This window comes from Bombina bombina, chromosome 4, assembly GCF_027579735.1.
Source record: "Bombina bombina isolate aBomBom1 chromosome 4, aBomBom1.pri, whole genome shotgun sequence".
Taxonomy (NCBI): Eukaryota; Metazoa; Chordata; class Amphibia; order Anura; family Bombinatoridae; genus Bombina; species Bombina bombina.
The window spans coordinates 501430426-501451315 of record NC_069502.1 but is presented as its reverse complement, the minus strand read 5'-3'; the positions used below and the strand labels follow the sequence as shown (position 1 = coordinate 501451315).

At 37.0% G+C, this 20890-nt stretch overlaps 1 protein-coding gene across 1 annotated transcript in view; it reads right to left on the bottom strand.

Annotated features, from left to right (window-relative positions):
* The window catches only part of LOC128655452 (isoaspartyl peptidase/L-asparaginase), a 155256-nt gene extending 138292 nt beyond the window's left edge, over positions 1 to 16964 (bottom strand). Inside the window, exons 1-3 of the mRNA XM_053709072.1 lie at positions 16890 to 16964; positions 16100 to 16165; positions 6724 to 6928 (exon numbers count right to left, since the gene is read on the bottom strand). Of these exons, the coding sequence (XP_053565047.1) occupies positions 6724 to 6910 (187 nt within the window). The 5' untranslated portion in view covers positions 6911 to 6928; positions 16100 to 16165; positions 16890 to 16964. The remainder of the gene's footprint in view (positions 1 to 6723; positions 6929 to 16099; positions 16166 to 16889) is intronic.
* Positions 16965 to 20890: the final 3926 nt, after the last annotated feature.

The following is a 20890-nucleotide window of genomic DNA, read 5'->3' as shown; positions in this document are numbered from 1 at the left end:
TCCTGGAGGAGTTTATTTGCCTGCAGATTTGGCTGCACAGGTATCTTCTGCAGTATCTGTTTTTTCCTATGCTAAGGAAAACGAAAGAGTATAATTAGACATTCAGATAGTGAGGTTTCTGTTCCACCTACTGCTACGCAAGTTGCCCTCCCTCATAAGTCTGATGAGGAGGGTACGTAGGTAGCCTCTGGGGGTGAAATCTAAGATTCAGACAGTATAATTCCTTCATCTGATACTGAAGAAGTAGACTTCAGATTTAAGCTTGAACACCTTTGTGTACTGTTAAAGGAGGTTTTGGCTACTTTGGACTTTTCGATACTTCTGTCGTTGTCAAACCTTAGAAATCTTGTAAATTTATTAAATACTATGATGTTCCTTCCTCTGTGGAATTGTTTCCTGTTCCAAACCGTGTGACAGAGATTTTTTCACAGGAATGGAAGAAGCCAGGGAAACCTTTCTCCCTGTCTCTCATTTTTAAAAATATGTTTCCTGTTGCTGACTCTATTGAAGATTCATGGTGCTCGGTGCCTAAAGTAGAAGGGGCTATTTCTACTCTGGCTAAGAGAACTACAACCCTTCTAGGATAGCTTTGATTAAAAGCTGGAGGCTTATTTGAAGCATATGTATGTTCATCAAGGTCTTCAATGGCAATATGCAGTTTGCATTGCCATTGCAGCAAGTGCAGCTTCTTATTGGTATGACATCTTGTCTGAATCAATTTTATTAGAAACTATGTTGGAGGAGATACAAGATAGGATTAGGCTCTCAAACTAGCCAATTCCTTTATTTTTTTATTATTTTTTTTTATGCTAACTTGCAGGTTATTAGACTGGGAGCCAAGATGTCTGGCTTCACTGTCCTAGCCCGCAGGGTGTTGTGGCTAAAATTTTGGTCAGCTGATGTTACCTCTAAATCCAAGCTTCTGGCGCTTCCTTTCAAGGGTAAAACCTGGTTTTGTTCTGGTCTGATAGACTTCATTTCTGATATTACGGGTGTAAAAGGGTCGTTTCTACCACAAGACAAGAAGAACAGACCTAAAGGATGTCAGAGTAATTTATAAGGAAAGTCTTCCTCTCCCTCTTCCAAGCAGGAACAGTCCAAGTTTTCTTGGAAACCCAGTCAATCTTGGAGCAATGGGAAGCAACCAAAGAATCCTGCAGCTGAGTCTAAGTCAGCATAAAGGGTCTTTTCCCGGTCCGGGATCGAATCAAGTGGGGGACAGACTTCTCTGCTTTATTTAGCATGGATACAAGATGTTCCAGGTCCTTGGGCTGCGGACATAGTATCTAAGGGTTACAAATTAGAATTCAAAATTTTTGCTGCCAGGGGCAGATTCCACCTCTCAAGATTATCTGCGTTCAGGACCTTCCTCCCTGGGAGTAATAGTTCCAGTTCCAGTAAGGGAACAGGGCCTAGGATTCTATTCAAATTTGTTTGTGGTTCTCAAAAATGAGGTAACTTTTCGACCTATTCTAGACCTAAAGTGTCTCAACAAGTTTCTCACAGTACCATCCTTCAAAATGGAAAACATTCATTCCATTCTTCCTTTGGTACAAGAGGGATCATTTTAAGTTCCTGAGATTCTCTTTTCTAGACAAATACTTTGGGAAGAGTTTCCTTGTTCCAGCTACAAGGGTAGTTTTTTTCTAGGGATCATATTAGTTTCCGTATATATGAACATTTTTCTGACAGAGGACAGAAAATCTAAAATTCTCTCCTCTTGCCTCTCTCATCAGTGGCTCTATGTATGGAGGTAATTGGTCTCATGGTTGCTTCCATGGACATCATTCCCTTTGATTGATTCTATTTGAGAGCTCTGCAGTCTTGCATGCTCAGACAATGGAACAGAGACCATTCGGATCTGTCTCAGAGGATAGATCTAGACCAGTCGACAAGAGAGAGACTCTCTCTCGTGGTGGCGTTCTCGGGATAATATGTTTCAGGGCGCATGATTCTGGAGACCTTCCTGGGTTATTGTGACCATGAATGCCAGCCTGCTAGGCTGGGGAGTAGTCTGGGACTCGTTAAAGGTGCAGGGACTATAGACTCGGGAGGAGTCTGATCTCCCCATAAACATCTTGGAGTTGAGAGCAAATTTCAATGCTCTGATGGTTTCGCCTCAGTATTCCTTAGCCGGTTTATCAGGTTCCAGTTGGACAACATCACCTCAGTGATTTTCATCAACCACCTGGGAGGAACTCCCAGCCATGAAGGAGGTGGCTCGGATTTTCAGTGGGCGGAAGCTCACAATTGATGTCTATCTGTCATCCACATTCCAGGAGTGAATGACTGGGAAGCAGATTTCTTGAGCAGACAGACATTTCATCCCAGGGAGTGGGTTCTCCATCCGGAGGTGTTCTCCAGGTTAATCCTCATATGAGGGTGCTGGAGTTGGATCTGATGGCGAGAAAAGAGATTCCAATGGCAATACTTTTTAAGTACTAATAGACTTATATCCAATAGTAGGATACTTGGGTATAAATAATCCCAGTTCCAGGATAGGTGCTGTGTATATTAAACACTGTGATTGAAGAAAGTTGTGGAGAGTGGAGAACTCAGCACAACAAGTATACACTTGTAGCACTCAAAAGTCAGAAAAAAATCACCCTTAGGTGATATTGCAAGTCACAGAAATCAAATGTCAATATTGAGGTCTTGGTGGGCAAGATAGATAAAGGAGAACTGAATTAAATTAAAAATTAACTTTTATTATAACGATTAAAAATTCTCATACACACACAACACACCATTAAAACTACGTCTAGAAGGATTGGACTATGTGTGCCCTTTGGTGATATACGCTGTAAGTACAGCGTAATAAGAGTAGTAGTTATGACCTCATGAGGGTAATTAATGTATATAGTTTGGCTTATGTATAGTTGCCAAAACCATTCCTCCCTGAGATATGTAACCAACTACCTAATATGTACTCTTAAATGGTAAAGGACTGGGGTAAATGTGCGTGAGTAATAGAGTTACCGCATAAGCTGTGGTGCTAATTGGTCACACATATATGGCTGTTAGCTACTGGTTGATAAATAAGCATACAAAGCATTAAACTCCAATAATACACAGTAACCAGAGCTATCTCGTACTGTCTCGCATGTAAACAGTTAATAGATAAGAAAGGACTCTATAACCACTAAGCCCTCGTAGGTATTATGCCAGATGATGCACTAAGGCATTAATATGAACCCAATGTAAACTCTATAAATACTAATGGTATATAGATCAAGGCTGATATATTCAAATTCCGCTTCTTGCAGCATAAGAGCACTTGAACATAAATCGTATTGAGGTAGAGCATACCATTAGTATAATGAATTAGTGCTAGAGTAATACGGGATAAATACTGAGTAGAGGAGTATTATGTCTGCTGGATGGATTATTGCACAATACTAGAAACTTAATTCCGTTACTGTATAGTATTTGCGTAATATAATAGTTAATATTATTGGAATAATATAAAACTTAATTAAACCAGTTGTATGATCGTTTAGAGATTTATTCCATTCAAGTCAATACACTTGTGAAATGATACTTTAATTTCAGTACCGTAATAACTGATGTACATGGACTGGTATCAGTGTACCCCTTCTAATCCCAAGGGGAGACCTATTCATCTAAAGTTACTTAGTTTAACGGCACTAGAACAGTTCCAGTGTGCTGGAATGGAGATTCTCATATGCTGGATGTATGAGGGATTTAACTGTGATGCAACCAGAGTTAGTTAACCCTACGTGTGGTTTAAATATTGCAGTGTCTGCTAGAGTAATACTATAGATATTGTTTAACAGGCAAGTCACTTGCTAATAAGAGCATATCTACTGATCGTTGTTATAAGACACATATCTTGCCAATAAGATCATGTACAATTTTGAACATTGCAATTGATACACAAAAAGAGTTTTATTACACTGTAACGATATTATATGTTTGACCGCACTTCAATACTGGTTTATAAATTTCCTAGGTTAACCCTCATACATTAGTCTGTAAATATATTTCTCAGTCACAAGAACAGAGAGTAAGCTAGCCGCTATGTAACATGTGTTACCAGTTAGTAAGCCACGTATTGCGCCGCTATTTTAGGGCACACACTTATAAACTAAGTCTGTATGGTAATGGCAGATGTTAAACTGGCCGTGGCCTGTTACTGCCGTGTGTGCTGTGTATGCCTGCTGAGCATTGTGAATAATTTCCCAGATTGAGGTCACAAGGGTACTGACAAGGATCAATATCCCCAGACACAGTAGCGAAATTAGCTTGAAAGAGTAACTGAAAGGGACACGCTAATCGAGCCCAACTAGACGAATCCTAAAACACAGGAGCTCACTGGACTCCTCACCATTTCCCTAACATGTTTCGCCGCTTGTCGGCTTTGTCAAAGGGTGCGCGCGCGCGGCGCGCGAAATTGACTTTAAATCAGGTAAGTGTCTGAATGTTCAACCCCCTTTGAGTGACGTCACGGGTTGCTGCAAAGTGATACACTGGGTCCTAAGCACCTTTATGTTCCAATGAGTGTTGCTATATTACTAGAAATATTTAGTAATTGCTGGTGAATTTTGAATCTATATATAAAAATGATAAATCTAAAGACAACAATAGTGATATATGTCCGGTATTGATCCAGGGTGTAAGGAAGTGTTTGGTGAAAGCAATACTTATGCTATGTGTTAGCGCCTACTGTGACTACATAAAAAATAGTAAAAATAGGGTCACAGATAAGTTAAAATAATAATATGACTTTTAAATATGAGGTGAATGAATTATTCTATAAAGATAATAAAATATTAATAACGTGTGTGCTTGAGTGAAATTAAATAAAAAATATTAAGAATATTTAGTATACAAATTATTATGAAATAGTGTTTGTGTACATACAAACTAACTCGTGAATAAAGGTCTAAATGGGGGAAAAAGGGGAGCAAACAGAGAAATACTGATTGGGAATAAGTGAGCAAATAGAAAGGTATTTGCAGTGAATAGTCAGTGAATAGTATCACCAGTGGATTTGCCTATATCACATAATTGCCCTTATGTGTTCTAATATAGAATTATCAATTCATAGCTGTAACATGTTAGGCGCTAATTGAAAGAGATGCAGCAAAAATTCTAAAAGATTTTATTATATTGATTTTTGTCACAGGAAATGTATTGACAGTAAGGGGGTTGACTAACTGAGACACTATTTATTTGGGTTTAAAGGAATGCAACGAAGTTGTTGTTTTCGTTCAGTCCAAATGGATGAATGGAATTTAATAAATAAATCCATCTACTCTCTGCTTTCAAAAGGGCTTGTTCCACGTTGCCCCCACGGATGCCTAATTCAACTTTCTGTATGCCCCAACATTGTAAGTCAGACTGTCTGGATTTATGTTGCAGCAAAAAATGTCTGGCTACTGTTGAATTAACTGAACGAAAACAACAACTTTGTTGCATTCCTTTAAACCCAAATAAATAGTGTCTCAGTTAGTCAACCCCCTTACTGTCATTAATACATTTCCTGTGACAAAAATCAATATAATAAAATCTTTTAGAATTTTTGCTGCATCTCTTTCAATTAGCGCCTAACATGTTTCAGTTATGAATTGATAATTCTATATTAGAACACATAAGGGCAATTATGTGATATAGGCAAATCCACTGGTGATACTATTCACTGACTATTCACTGCAAATACCTTTCCATTTGCTCACTTATTCCCAATCAGTATTTCTCTGTTTGCTCCCCTTTTTCCCCCATTTAGACCATTATTCACAAGTTAGTTTGTCCTCTAGTTTGGGTATTGGTTCCCACTAGTAATTGAATAACATTATGGACTCTCCATATCTTAGGAAAGAAAACAAAATGTATGCTTACCTGATAAATTTATTTATTTCCGGATATGGAGAGTCCACGACCCGCAACCTTAATTAAGACTGTTATTTTTGACTAAACTGCAGGCCCCTCTACACCTTTGTGTTATTCCTTTTCCGTTTTCCTTCTGTTGAATGACTGGGGATTATAGGTAGGGGAGTGACATTTAACAGCTTTGCTGTGGTGCTCTTTGCCTCCTCCTGCTGGCCAGGAGTGATAGTCCCACTAGTAATTGAATGACGTTGTGGACTCTCCATATCCGGAAAGAAAGAAATTTATCAGGTAAGCATACATTTTGTTTTTCATGCAAACATATTTATGAAAGGGGTTTAAATTTAAAGTGACACTACCAGGAAATGCATGTTTCTTTATAACTGGTACCTAAATATATGTTGCTCACTGACTGATAGGAAAACCCTTCACAGAAAAAAAATACATTTATGCAGCACAGGAGCATCCATGATTCAAAAAGGAAAGTACTGTAACACATTTTTTAAAAAAATCTATTTTACATGAAACAGATACACTTTTTTTTTGTACTACAGTATCCATTTAAGATTTAAATTGATTTCAGAACCAAAAGGAAATAAAAATGATCAAAATTAGATAAAGATTATAAATATTGCAAAGTTCTTTTCATATTTATATTCATTTAACGTTACTTATTTATTATTGCAATCAAAATAAAAGTACTAAACTTTTTCATTCAGCATCAGACTAATTTATCTGCATACAACTATTCAGTTTTTCAGACTAAAATAACTATTCAATATATAACTTTGCAGTTTAATAGCAAACTACCTATTCAAATGCAATATAACAGAATTCCATATTTAACATCAAACAGTAAAATAAATATAGTACCTGCATCAAATACATTATTGTCCTCCATCATTCGAACAGCAGCTTCAACTGCTTGCATAGAACTCCCACCATTTGCAAGAATAGCAAATCCACATTTAGCTGCATCTTTTACACCGGATTTACTTCTTTCTGCAAAGGCATCAGGGATTGCCCATGCTCCACCATGCACTATCATCACTGGCTTCATACTAATTTGGGAGTTAATCTATAAGAAAATGATGTAAATACATGTTTTTCTATATATACAGCAATGTTAATTTACTATGAAATTACTTATATATTCTAAAGTCATCGTTATCCATGGGTTCAACCCATTCTTAATCCTTACTTAATATGCCATTGGATGCCATTAACTAGTAAGATATAGTTCATATTAAACTCTGTCCAAAAAAACTCTGTGTTGTCTCCAGGATTTACTACTTGTATTTGATATTTGAGAAAGATATATTAATGAGTTAATATCACCAACTGATTACATTAATAACTTAGAAATCAAATACACAAATTAGTCATCATAAGGAGACAACAGGTTTCAAATTGCTGCTGATCTCAGTTGTACTGAGGAACATCTTAAAACCATAGTAGGACTTACTGCACCTATATTCCTTAATCAGCATGTTCATTTGCAGATTTCAATGAATGTTCAATGAAAAATAACATAATTTATGTAAGAATTTACCTGATAAATTCATTTCTTTCATATTGGCAAGAGTCCATGAGCTAGTGATGTATGGGATATACAATCCTACAAGGAGGGGCAAAGTTTCCCAAACCTCAAAATGCCTATAAATACACCCCTCACCATACCCACAATTCAGTTTAATGAATAGCCAAGAAGTGGGGTGAAAAAGAAAGGAGTAAAAAGCATCAACAAAGGAATTTGGAAATAATTGTGCTTTATACAAAAATATCATAACCACCATAAAAAGGGTGGGCCTCATGGACTCTTGCCAATATGAAAGAAATTAATTTATCAGGTAAATTCTTACATAAATTATGTTTTTTTCATGTAATTGGCAAGAGTCCATGAGCTAGTGACGTATGGGATATCAATACCCAAGATGTGGAACTCCACTCAAGAGTCACTAGAGAGGGAGGGATAAAAATAAACAACAGCCATTTCTCACTGAAAAAATAATCCACAACCCAAAATATAAGTTATTCTCATAATGAAAAGAAAAACTTAAAATATCAGCAGAACAATCAAACTGAAACAGCTGCCTGAAGAACTTTTCTACCAAAAACTGCTTCTGAAGAAGCAAATACATCAAAATGGTAGAATTTAGTAAATGTATGCAAAGATGACCAAGTTGCTGCTTTGCAAATCTGATCAACTGAGGCTTCATTCTTAAAAGCCCACGAAGTGGAGACTGATCTAGTAGAATTAGCTGTAATTACCTGAGGCGGGGCCTGACCCGGCTCCAAATAAGCTTGATGAATCAAAAGCTTTAACCAAGAAGCCAAGGAAATAGCAGAGGCCTTCTGACCTTTCCTAGGACCAGAAAATATAACAAATAGACTAGAAGTCTTCCTGAAATTTTTAGTAGCTTCAACATAATATTTCAAAGCTCTCACCACATCCAATGAATGTAAGGATCTTTCCAAAGAATTCTTAGGATTAGGACACAAGGAAGGGACAACAATTTCTCTACTAATGTTGTTAGAATTCACAACTTTAGGCAAAAATTTAAAAGAAGTCCTCAAAACTGCCTTATCCTGATGAAAAATCAGAAAAGGAGATTCACAAGAAAGAGCAGATAACTCAGAAACTCTTCTAGCAGAAGAGATGGCCAAAAGGAACAACACTTTCCAAGAAAGTAGTTTAAAGTCCAAAGAATGCAGAGACCCATATTTATCAAGCTGCATACGGAGCTTGAAGGGCCGTGTTTCTGGTGAGTCTTCAGACTCGCCAGAAACACAAGTTATGCGCTGTTCCATAACCCTGTCCGCCTGCTCTGAGCAGGCTGACAGGAATCGCCGGAAATCAACCCGATCGAGTACGATCGGGTTGATTGACACCTCCCTGCTGGCGGCCGATTGGCCGCTAGTCAGCAGGGGGCGGCGTTGCACCAGCAGCTCTTGTGAGCTGCTGGTGCAATGTTAAATGCAGAGAGCGTATTGCTCTCCGCATTTAGCGAGGTCTTGCGGACCTGATCCGCACTGTCGGATCAGGTCCACGAGACCTTTAATAAATAGGGGCCATAGGCTCAAACAGAGGGGCCTGTAATGCCTTCAAAACCAAATTAAGACTCCAAGGAGGAGAAATTGATTTAATGACGGGATTAATACGAACTAAAGCCTATACAAAACAGTGAATATCAGGAAGTTTAGCAATCTTTCTGTGAAATAAAACAGAACAAGCAGAGATTTGTCCCATATCCAAACCATCCTGAAGAAACTGAAGAATTCTAGGAATTCTAAAAGAATGCCAAGAGAATTTATGAGAAGAACATCAGGAAATGTAGGTCTTCCAAACTTGATAATAAATCTTCCTAGAGACAGATTTACAAGCTTGTAACATAGTATTAATCACTGAGTCAGAGAAACCTCTATTAGTACTAAGTGTTCAATTTTCATACCTTCAAATTTCATGATTTGAGATCCTGATGGAAAAATGGACCTTGAGATAGAAGGTCCAGCCTTAACGGAAGTGGCCAAGGTTGGCAACTGGACATCCGAACAAGATCTGCATACCAAAACCAGTGTGGCCATGCTGGAGCCACCACTGACACAAATGATTGTTCCATGATGATTTTGGATATCACTCTTGGAAGAAGAACTAGAGGCGGGAAAATGTAAGCAGGATGATAACACCAAGGAAGTGTCAGCGCATCCACTGCTTCCGCCTGAACATCTCTGGACCTGGACAGGTATCTGGGAGGTTTCTTGTTTAGATGAGAGGCCATGAGATCTATATCTGGAAGACCCCACATCTGAACAATCTGAGAAAACACATCTGGATGGAGAGACCACTCCCCTGGATGTAAAGTCTGACGGCTGAGATAATCCACCTCCCGATTGTCTACACCTGGGATATGCACCGCAGAGATTGGACAGGAGCTGGATTCTGCCCAAGCAAGTATCCAAGATACTTCTTTCATTGCGTAGGGACTGTGAGTCCCACCCTGGTGATTGACATATGCCATAGTTGTGATATTGTCTGTCTGAAAGCAAATGAACGGTTCTCTCTTCAACAGAGGCCAAAACTGAAGAGCTCTGAGAATTGCATGGAGTTCTAAAATATTGATTGGTAATCTCGCCTCTTGAGATTTCCAAACCCCTTGTGCTGTAAGAGATCCCCAAACAGCTCCCCAACCTGAAAGACTTGCGTCTGTAGTGATCACAGTTCAGGTTGGCCGAACAAAGGAAGCGCCTTGAACTAAACACTGGGGATTTAACCACCACATCAGAGAGTGTCGAACATTGGGATTTAAGGATATTAACTGTGATATCTTTGTATAATCCCTGCACCATTGATTCAGCATACAAAGCTGGAGAGGTCTCATGTGAAAACAAGCAAAAGGAGTCGCGTCTGATACTGCAGTCACTTCCATGCACATAGCCACTAAAGGGAATGACTGAGACTGAAGGTGCCGACAGGCTGCAACCAATCAAAGTCTCTTGTCTGTTAGAGACAGAGTCATGGACACTGAATCCATCTGGAAACCTAAAAAGGTGACCCTTGTCTGAGGAATCAAGAAACTTTTTGGTAAATTGATCCTCCAACCATGTTTTTGAAGAAACAACACTAGTTTATTTGTGTGAGATTCTGCAGAACGTAAAGACTGAGCTAGTACCAAGATATCATCCAAATAAGGAAACACCGCAATACCTTGCTCTCTGATTACAGAGAGTACGGCACCTAGAACCTTTGAAAAGATTCTTGGAGCTGTTGCTAGGCCAAATGGAAGAGCAACAGATTGGTAATGCTTGTCTAGAAAAGAGAATATCAGGAACTGATAATGTTCTGGATGAATTGGAATATAAGGGTATGCATCCTGCAAGTCTATTGTAGACATATAATGTCTTTGCTGAAGAAAAGGCAGAATAGTCCTTATAGTCACCATCTTGAAAGTTGGTATTCTTACATAACGATTCAAAATTTTCATATCCAGAACTGGTCTGAATGAATTTTCCTTCTTTTGGACAATGAATAGATTTGAATAAAACCCCAGACCTTGTTCCTGAAAAGGAACCAGCATGATTACCCTTGAAGACTCCACACACTTCAGGAAAGCCTGAGCTTTTACTGGATTTTCTGGGATACGTGAGAGAAAAAATCTTCTCACAGGAGGTCTTACTCTGAATACTATTCGATACCCTTGAGAGACAATGCTCTGAATCCATTGATTTTGGACAGAATTTATCCAAAAATCCTTGAAAAACTTTAATCTGCCCCCTACCAGCTGAGCTGGAATGAGGGCCGCACCTTCATGCGGATTTAGGGGCTGACTTTGGTTTTTCAAAAGGCTTGGATTTATTCCGATTTGAGGAAGGCTTCCAATTGGAAACAGATTCCTTGGGGGAAGGATTAGATTTTTGTTCCTTATTTTGATGAAAGGAACGAAAACGGTTAGAAGCCTTAGATTTACCCTTAGGTTTTTTTATCCTGAGGCAGAAAAAAACCCTTTCCTCCAGTAACAGTTGAAATAATAGAATCCAACTGAGAACCAAATAAATTATTACCTTGGAAAGAAAGAGATAATAATCTAGACTTAGATGTCATATCAGCATTCCAAGATTTAAGCCACAAAGCTCTTCTAGCTAAAATAGGTAAAGACATGGATCTAACATCAATTTTGATAATATCAAAACTGGCATCACAAATAAAATAATTAGCATGTTGCAGTAAACGAACAATGCTAGATATGTCAGAATCCAATTCTTGTTGCTCTAAATTCTCCAACCAAAACGTTGATGCAGCCGCAACATCAGCCAAATAAATCGCAGGCCTGAGAAGATGACCTGAATATAAATAGGCTTTCCTTAGATAGGATTCAAGTTTCCCATCTAAAGGATCTTTAAAAGAAGTACTATCTTCCATAGGAATAGTGGTACATTTAGCAAGAGTAGAAATAGCCCCATTAACTTTGGGGATCTTTTCCCAAAACTCTATAGAAATTGCTGGTAAAGGATACAATTTTTTAAACCTTGAAGAAGGAATAAAAGGAGTACCTGGCTTATTCCATTCCTTAGAAATCATATCAGAAATAGCATCAGGAATAGGAAAAATTTCTGGAGTAACCACAGGAGGTTTAAAAACAGCATTTAAATGCTCACTAGTCTTAATGTCAAGAGGACTAGCTTCCTCAATATCCAAAGTAATTAACACTTCTTTTAACAAAGAACGAATATACTCTATTTTAAAAAAATAAGTAGATTTGTCAGTGTCAATATCTGAGGAGGGATCTTCTGAATCAGATAGATCCTCATCAGAGGAGGATAAATCATTATGTTGTCGGTCATTTGAAATTTCATCAACTTTATGAGAAGTTTTAAAAGACTTTTTACGTTTATTAGAAGGCGGAAATGCAGACAAAGCCTTCTGAATAGAATCAGTAACAAATTCTTTAAAATTCATAGGTATATCATGTACATTAGAAGTTGAAGGAACTGCAACTGGCAATGTACTATTACTGATGGATACATTCTCTGCATGTAAAAGTTTATCATGACAACTATTACAAATGACATTCGGAGATATAATTTCCACAATCTTACAACAAATGCACTTAGCTTTGGTAGAACCGATGTCCAACAGATACTTCTGAGGCCGGATCAGATTGAGACATCTTGCAAAATGTAAAAGAAAAACAACATATAAAGCAAACTTATCAATTTCCTTATATGACAGTTTCAGGAATGGGAAAAAATGCATAGCCCTCTGACATAGAAAAAGGCAAGAGGCAAACAGCAATGGGGTATAAAAATAATGAAAAATTTGGCGGCAAGTATGACGCACATCGTAAGAGAATTTTTTTTTGCTGCCAACAATATCCGGAAATGACACATTGCGTCACTAACGACGCAACCGTGTGTAAGGCTTCCATGTCAACTACGACGCCGGAAGTGACGAACTTGCGTCAACGTACATACTTTTCGCGCCAAGATAATTCTTGCGCCAAGAATGACGCAATAAAGTCTAGCATTTGGTGCACCCACGGGCCTAATGCTGCCCGCAATTTGTAAGTAGAAAGAAGTCAATTTGAAAAAAGACTAAACCCCAGGTAAGAAAAAAAAATATTTCTTAATATGTTTTATTTCCCAAATATGAAACTGACAGTCTGCACAAGGAAATACATGAACCTGCCTCATGGCAAATATAAGTACAATACATATATTTAGAACTTTATATAAATGCATAAAGTGCCAGACCATAGCTGGGGTGTCTTAAGTAATAAAAAACATACTTACCAAAAAGACACCCATCCACATATAGAAGATAGCCAAACCAGTACTGAAACAGTTATCAGTAGAGGTAATAGTACATGAGAGTATATTGTCGATCTGAAAAGGGAGGTAGGAGATGAATCTCTACAACCGATAACAGAGAACCTATAAAATAGACCCCCGTTAGGAAAATCATTGCATTCAATAGGTGATACTCCCGTCACATCCCTCTGACATTAGCTGTACTCTGAGAGGAATCGGACTTCAAAAAAAGCTGAGAAGCGCATGTCAACATAGAAATCTTAGTGGTGAGGGTTGTATTTATAGGCATTTTGAGGTTTAGGAAACTTTGCCCCTCCTGGTAGGATTGTATATCCCATACGTCACTAGCTCATGGACTCTTGCCAATTACATGAAAGAAATCTCTCTTTATATGGGGGCCTATTTTTAAATTGTGGGTATGTGAAGAGTCAGTTATATTAATTGGTTTGTGCTGATGGTGGGGCCTGGAAGCTGCCGGCGTCACAAAGAAACCAAAGGTTTTTGTTGATTCCCTTAATACTGTTATATGATATATATGGTTTTGTAATGCCAAATGATACTACTGTTCTTATATTTGATTTATTACTCTCATCTACAATACAGAAGGTAAATCTTATTTCTATGTTTTTATTTTTTTTTATTTTTCATCTTTGCATTCCTGTACTGCAGTGCAGGCTACTTGTGCCTAGGTTTGTTGTGGTGAATGGTATAGAGAGTGATTTGAGTTAATCAGAATTCAAATTTAACCCATGGCCTAATCAGGACTGGATTTCTGTCTGGAAAATGTAGGTTACTGCCTAGGGGTACCATCTCTAAGGCAACCATGTCCTTAACAATAATGTGATAAAATGTTAGGGAATGCATAGGCTCATGTTACAGGGACAGTAAACACCTTGACATTTTTATGTAAAATGTTTAGTTATGCATAATAAAACAATTTTGCAATTGATTTTAATTATTTATTTTGTCCACTTTTCATGTACTTTAGCTGTGAAAATTGAGCAATTTCTAATTCTCAGAACTTGAAATGCACTCTACTGACTCATCAAGGCTAACTCTGATGCATATCTGTCCCCAATTTTCTTAATCAGATAACAAATGCAACACAATGCACTCTATAATAACATTATAGCCGGGGCTAGCCTTGTTGTCTGTAGACTAAAGCCCAGATTGGCTCCTCCAAATAAGGCAACAAGTGGGTGGAGTTTGGCTATTGATAAATTACTGCAATAAAAAGGATGTTAATGTGTTTTAAAAACATTAAAGCTTGGCTGAAATGTTATTCTACAGCAAAACAGGAGAAATATCTTATAATGACCAAGTGTTTACTGTCCTTTTAAGCAAATACATGTTTGTGAGCTGCAATAGTGAGTGCACAGTTTAGGGCATCAAAGACATCAAAGAGCACATGAGTGTTGGATGCAGGATCTGGGGAGATCTAACCATTGTCTAGGGCTCCATCTATGTCAATTCAGTTCAGTCTCTAACCATAATTTTAAACTTTTATTTTTTATGGTTAATTCTTACATTGGAATAAATTGAATAGCACTTTTTAAAACACAAATTACATGCTTTCCTTCAAGCAGTGACCAACAAATGACATGCTTACCTTCAAGCAGTGACCAATAAATGACATGTTTACCTTCAAGCAGTGGCCAATAAATGACATGCTTACCTATAAGCAGTGACCAATAAACTACATGCTTTCCTTCAAGCAGTGACCAATAAATGACATGCTTACCTTCAAGCAGTGACCGATAAATGACATGCTTACCTATAAGCAGTGACCAATAAACTACATGCTTACCTTTAAGCAGTGACCAATAAACTAAATGCTTACCTTCAAGCAGTAACCAATAAATGACATGCTTACCTTCAAGCAGTTACCAATAAATGACATGTTTACCTTTAGCAGTGACCAGTAAACTACATGCTTACCTTCAAGCAGTGACCAATAAACTACATGCTTACCTTCAAGCAGTTACCAATAAATGACATGCTTACATTTAAGCAGTGACCAGTAAATGACATGCTTACCTTCAAGCAGTGACCAATAAATGACATGTTTACCTTTAAGCAGTGACCAATAAATGACATGATTACCTTCAAGCAGTAACCAATAAATGACATGATTACCTTCAAGCAGTAACCAATTAATAATATGCTTACCTTCAAGCAGTGGCCAATAAATGACATGCTTACCTTTAAGCAATGACCAATAAAGGACATGGTTACCTTTAAGCAGTGACCAATAAACTACATGCATATATTCAAGCAGTGACCAAAAAACTACATGTTTACCTTTGAGCAGTAACCAATAAATGACATGCTTACCTACAAGCAGTAACCAATAAATGACATGCTAACCTTCAAGCAGTAACCAATAAATGACATGTTTACCTACAAGCTTATCTTCAAGCAATAAATGACATGCATACCTCCAAGCAGTAACCAATAAATTACATGCTTATCTTCAAGCAGTGACCAATAAATGACATGCATACCTTCAAGGAGTGACCAATAAATTACATGCTTATCTTCCAGCAGTGACCAATAAATTATATTCTTAACTTCAAGCAGTGACCAATAAATGACATGTTTACCTACAAGCTTATCTTCAAGCAATAAATGACATGGATACCTTCAAGCAGTAACCAATAAATTACATGCTTACCTTCCAGCAGTGACCAATAAATTATATTCTTCTTAACTTCAAGCAGTGACCAATAAATGACATGCTTACTTTTAAGCAGTGGCCAATAAATTGCATGCTTATCTTCAAGCAGTGACCAATAAATTACATGCTTACCTTCCAGCAGTGACCAATAAATTATATTCTTCTTAGCTTCAAGCAGTGACCAATAAATGACATGCTTACTTTTAAGCAGTGGCCAATAAATTGCATGCTTACCTTCAAGCAGTGACCGATAAACTACATGCTTACCTTTAAGCAGTGACCAATAAATGATTTGCTTAACTTCAAGCAGTGATCAATAAATTATATGCTTACCTTCAAGCAGTGCCCCATAATAAAAAGAACAGATAAACAAAATACTGTATAATGAATAACTTGCAAAGTTAAACAGAAACAAGCAACACAAGTTGTGAACCTTTTAAATTCTTGTGTAACAAGTATTGAACAAAGTCTAATTCCCTTCAGAAAGTATTTATAAATTCACATATTGTCTTTGAAAACATTAGCCATTTTTAATTCTATTAGAATATAAATAAATAACAAAAAGTTTGTGATTAAGTATAAAATCAAACAAACTGAGCAATAAAAACAATAACAATAAAATGCAGTATCTATCAGGTTTGTTGTAATTATTTTTGTATGCATTTTGTCATAATTTCCCTGATAAATAGTTTAAACTTGACAGTATTATTTTTTGTGTATTTATCATCATTATATTCTGACACAGGGTTAGGAGCTTGCCTTACTCTACAGCATACAAATATGAGTGAGAAATAAGGTAGCAAAAAGTGCTTTAAAAGTCTTGCTAATATGAGCTAATAGTATAGGAGAAGTGAGGTGGCTTGTATTTTCCTATTATTTTATACAGATCATTTATTTCACAAGATCCTGTTTTTTATTAGACTCATTTTGCAGGTAACCACAATTTAAAGTTGAAAGTTAAAAGCTATTTCAGAATAAAACTACTACTAAGAAAAAAACGTAATACATTTCAATTATTAAGCAGATGATAAAAATACAAAACTGCATTTTAACTTACATATTGTCTGAAGAAGTTGTATTTCTTTTTTTCTATTTACAGTCTCTACCATGAGAATTTAAACATAGAATTCTTGTCAGCACAAGTATATCTGCAACTTATGGCAGTAAGCACTTCACATTTGAATGGATAAATATAGTTCCTACATACCAAAGACTAACTTACAGCTGTTAATTATTATCTCTATATGTTATCTTATTCTGAAAGAAGATATTTTTGGGATGGGCCAGCGTGCAGTAATCAAATATTCAATTCATGAATGGAAATACTACAAACAGTTTGTGATGATGTAAAATATAAATACTGTATCTACACATGTTTACAGCAATAATTTTATGACAAAAATATTTTTTTTGAGGATTTTTACAACTTGTTTATTATTTTGTAGACTTTGATTGTGGATGCTTCATAAACATTAAAAATAAACATTTTTTTAAAAGAGAGAGGATATAATATGTTATCTTGAACGAAGGTCAGTTACATAGTTGCATTAGATTTGCTATTAGTGTTGACTTACTTATTAATAAGTCACTAAAAAGAAATTATCTGAGTGATAAGTGGGTGATTATATGTCATATTTCATTCTATATTTCACTTTAGTATATGCTTATTTTAAAATGAAACATCTTTAGTTTCTGGTGTCTGGTAAATAAATATTTTAGGGTCTAAATTGTACAATTTGTTTTAAAAAAGTGGCATAAATATCACCAATAACATCAAAACTGAACTTACACTTCAAATGACAGTGCAGCACTGCTGCAGACCTTCCAATTATAAATCTTGAAAGCTTTACTGACCTCACACACATTGACTTTAAAAAAACACCAATGTTCCATCAGTTTGCATATTCTTGTAAAAAATAATGAGCTTGCCGAAAAGCAGCTCCTTGGTAAATTGATAAACTGCAGAGTTTAACATGGTTTCAACTGACACTGTTGAAAATCCTTGAAGTAAGCTGTTTTTTGGATTTGTTTTCAAAACCATTCCAATCCATTTGAACAGCTGTGAAATCACTTGGAATAACTGTCCAAGGTCTCGATTAGAATCTATCAGTCATTTTCTCCTGAAAACAATTTTTAATTTTGGACCAAATTGGGAACTGAGTTTCTCAAGTGATCACAATGCTATATAACTTTGTTTGATTAAAATCCCCTTCTGCAGAAAAGTTTTCAACTGAAAAGAACTTTTCGTGTTTAAGTACATCTTTTTGAAATAGAAATGGCAAGGTCTCCCAAAACTGACACATACAATAGTCCATTCACACCTCTTACGGTTACAGGATAGCTCTATTCACTCTGCAAGGAAAATACTCATTGGCATGTGTGGCATTAACCTATTGGGGCCGATTTATAATTTGGCGGGTGGACATGATTTGCTGTAGCAAATCATGTCTGCCCAACATCTATAAATGCTGACAGCATACGCTGTCTGCAATTATCATTGCACAAGCATTTCTGGTGAAATACTTGGGCAATGCTGCCCGCTGCACATTTGCGTCTAATCGTATCTGATCAGGATGATTTCAGTCTGCCACCTCAGGGGTGGTGGACGGGTTAAGGAGCAGCGGTCTTACAACTGCTGCTTCTTATCTCCTAATTCCGACGAACAGGAAGATGTGAAATGAGCAGCATAGGCTGCTTAATAAATCGGCCCCATTGTCATCAATATATATACTCAGTATATAGTTCTTACAGTATGGAAAATGCAAACAAACAAACAAAAAGAGTCATTTGAAAATTTAGTTCCCCTTTACTATGTTGAAAACACATTATTAACACATTATTTGATGTTTTACTTTGTGAATTTAATGTATTTTTGAAAATATACACTCATTTCAAATCTGATAACTGGAACACGTTCCAAAAAAGTTGGGACGGGGCAATATAGGACTATGACAAGTATTATGACAAGTTGAAATAAGAAGGTGATGTGAAACAGGTGAGACAATGTACAGGTGAAACAATGTAACTTGCACATCTGTGAGGGCACAATTAATGCAGAAAACTATGTATACATTTTGGAGCAACATATGCTGCCCTAAAGACGTTGTCTTTTCCAGGGACGTCCCAGCATTTTCCAGCAGGACAACTCCAAACCACATTCTGCCCAGATTACAAGTGCATGGTTACATAAGCAGAGGGTGTGGTTGCTAGCATGGCCTACCTGCAGTCAGGACCTCCAGAGAATCAGAGAATGTGTGGAACATTATAAAGCGCAAACCAAATCTATGAAGGCCCTGTACAGTTGCACAGCTGAAGACATGCATAATTGATGAATGAGTGAAAATTCTGCTTCCTAAACTTAACCAACTGGTGTATTTAGTGCCCAAACACTTAATAAGTAGTATTAAAAGAAAAGGTGATGTTACACAGTGATAAAAAGTCAACTCCTAATTCCGGCGAGCCTTTTACTTTGTGAATTTAATGTATTTTTGAAAATATACACTCATTTCAAATCTGATGACTGGAACACGTTCCAAAAAAGTTGCGACGGGGCAATTTAGGACTAATAGCAATATGACAAGTTGAAATAAGAAGGTGATGTGAAACAGGTGAGACAATCGTGTAATCATAGTATATAAGGAGCTTCCAAAAAAGGCCTAGTCCTTCAAGAGCAAGGATGGGTGAGGCTTTCCAATCTGCCAACAGATGCGTCAGCGAAAAATCCAACACTTTGAGAACAACATTTCCCAAAGACAAATTCGGTAGAATTTTGGGCATGTCACCTTCTACATAGCACAATATAATTAAAAGATTTGAGGAACCTGGTCAAATCTTGGTGTAAAGGGTAAGGCCGAAAACCACTTTTGAATGCGCATGATCTCCAATCCCTCAGACGTCACTGTCTCAAAAACCATCATGAGTCTGTAATGGATATCCTGCCATGGGCTCAGGAATACTTTGGTAAACCTTTGTCAGTCAACACCATTTGCAGTTGCATCTACAAATGCAAGTTAAAGCTTTACTATGCAAAGCCAAAGCCATGCATTAACACTGTCCAGAAGTGCTGCCAAATTCTCTGGGCTCGGTCTAATCTGAGATGGACAGTAGCACAGTGGAATCATGTTTTGTGGTCCGAGAGTCAACATTTCAAATAGTTTGCACATCTGTGAGGGCACCATTAATGCAGAAAAAGATGTATACATTTTGGAGCAACATATGGTGCCATAAAGATTTTGTCTTTTCCAGGGACATCCCTGCTTTTCCAGCAGGACAACTCCAAACTACATTCTGCCCGGAATACAAGTGCATGGTTACATAAGCAGAGGGTGTGGTTGCTAGCATGGCCTGTCTGCAGTCCGGACCTGTCTCTGATTGAGAATGTGTGGCACATTATAAAGTGCAAAATAAAGCTACCTAGGCCCAATACAGTTCCACAGCTGAAGACATGCATACTGGATGAATGAGTGAAATTTCTGCTTCCTAAACTTAACCAACTGGTGTCTTTAGTGCCCAAACACTTAATAAGTATTATTAAAAGAAAAGGTGATGTTACACAGTGGTAAACAGTCAACTATCCCAACTATTTTGGAGTGTGCTGCAGTCATCAGATTTGAAATGAGTGTAAATTTTCAAAAATACATTAAATTCACAAAGTAAAACGTCAAATAATGTGTTAATAATGTGTTTTCAATTTAGTACAGGGTAAATTGGATTTTTAAATGGCTCTTTTTGTTTGTTTTTTTGCATTTTCCATACTGTCCCAGCTTTTTTGGAATTGGGGTTGTATATATTTTTAATTTTTTGTTTTTTGTTTTGTTAAGGTGATGGTAAACTCTCCCCTTTGGATAAACATCATATCCGGAATGTTAGTGATATTTTAGATGAAGTTTAATTCAACAGTTGTAATGAAGATGTGCTATAGCTTACTTTTTAATATAGAATTGAAATTGAAATATCCCACACTGAGCCGCCCACTTTAACCCCTTAATGACCGGACCATTTTTCAATTTTCTTACCCTTAATGACAATGGATATTTTTACATTTCTGCAGTGTTTGTG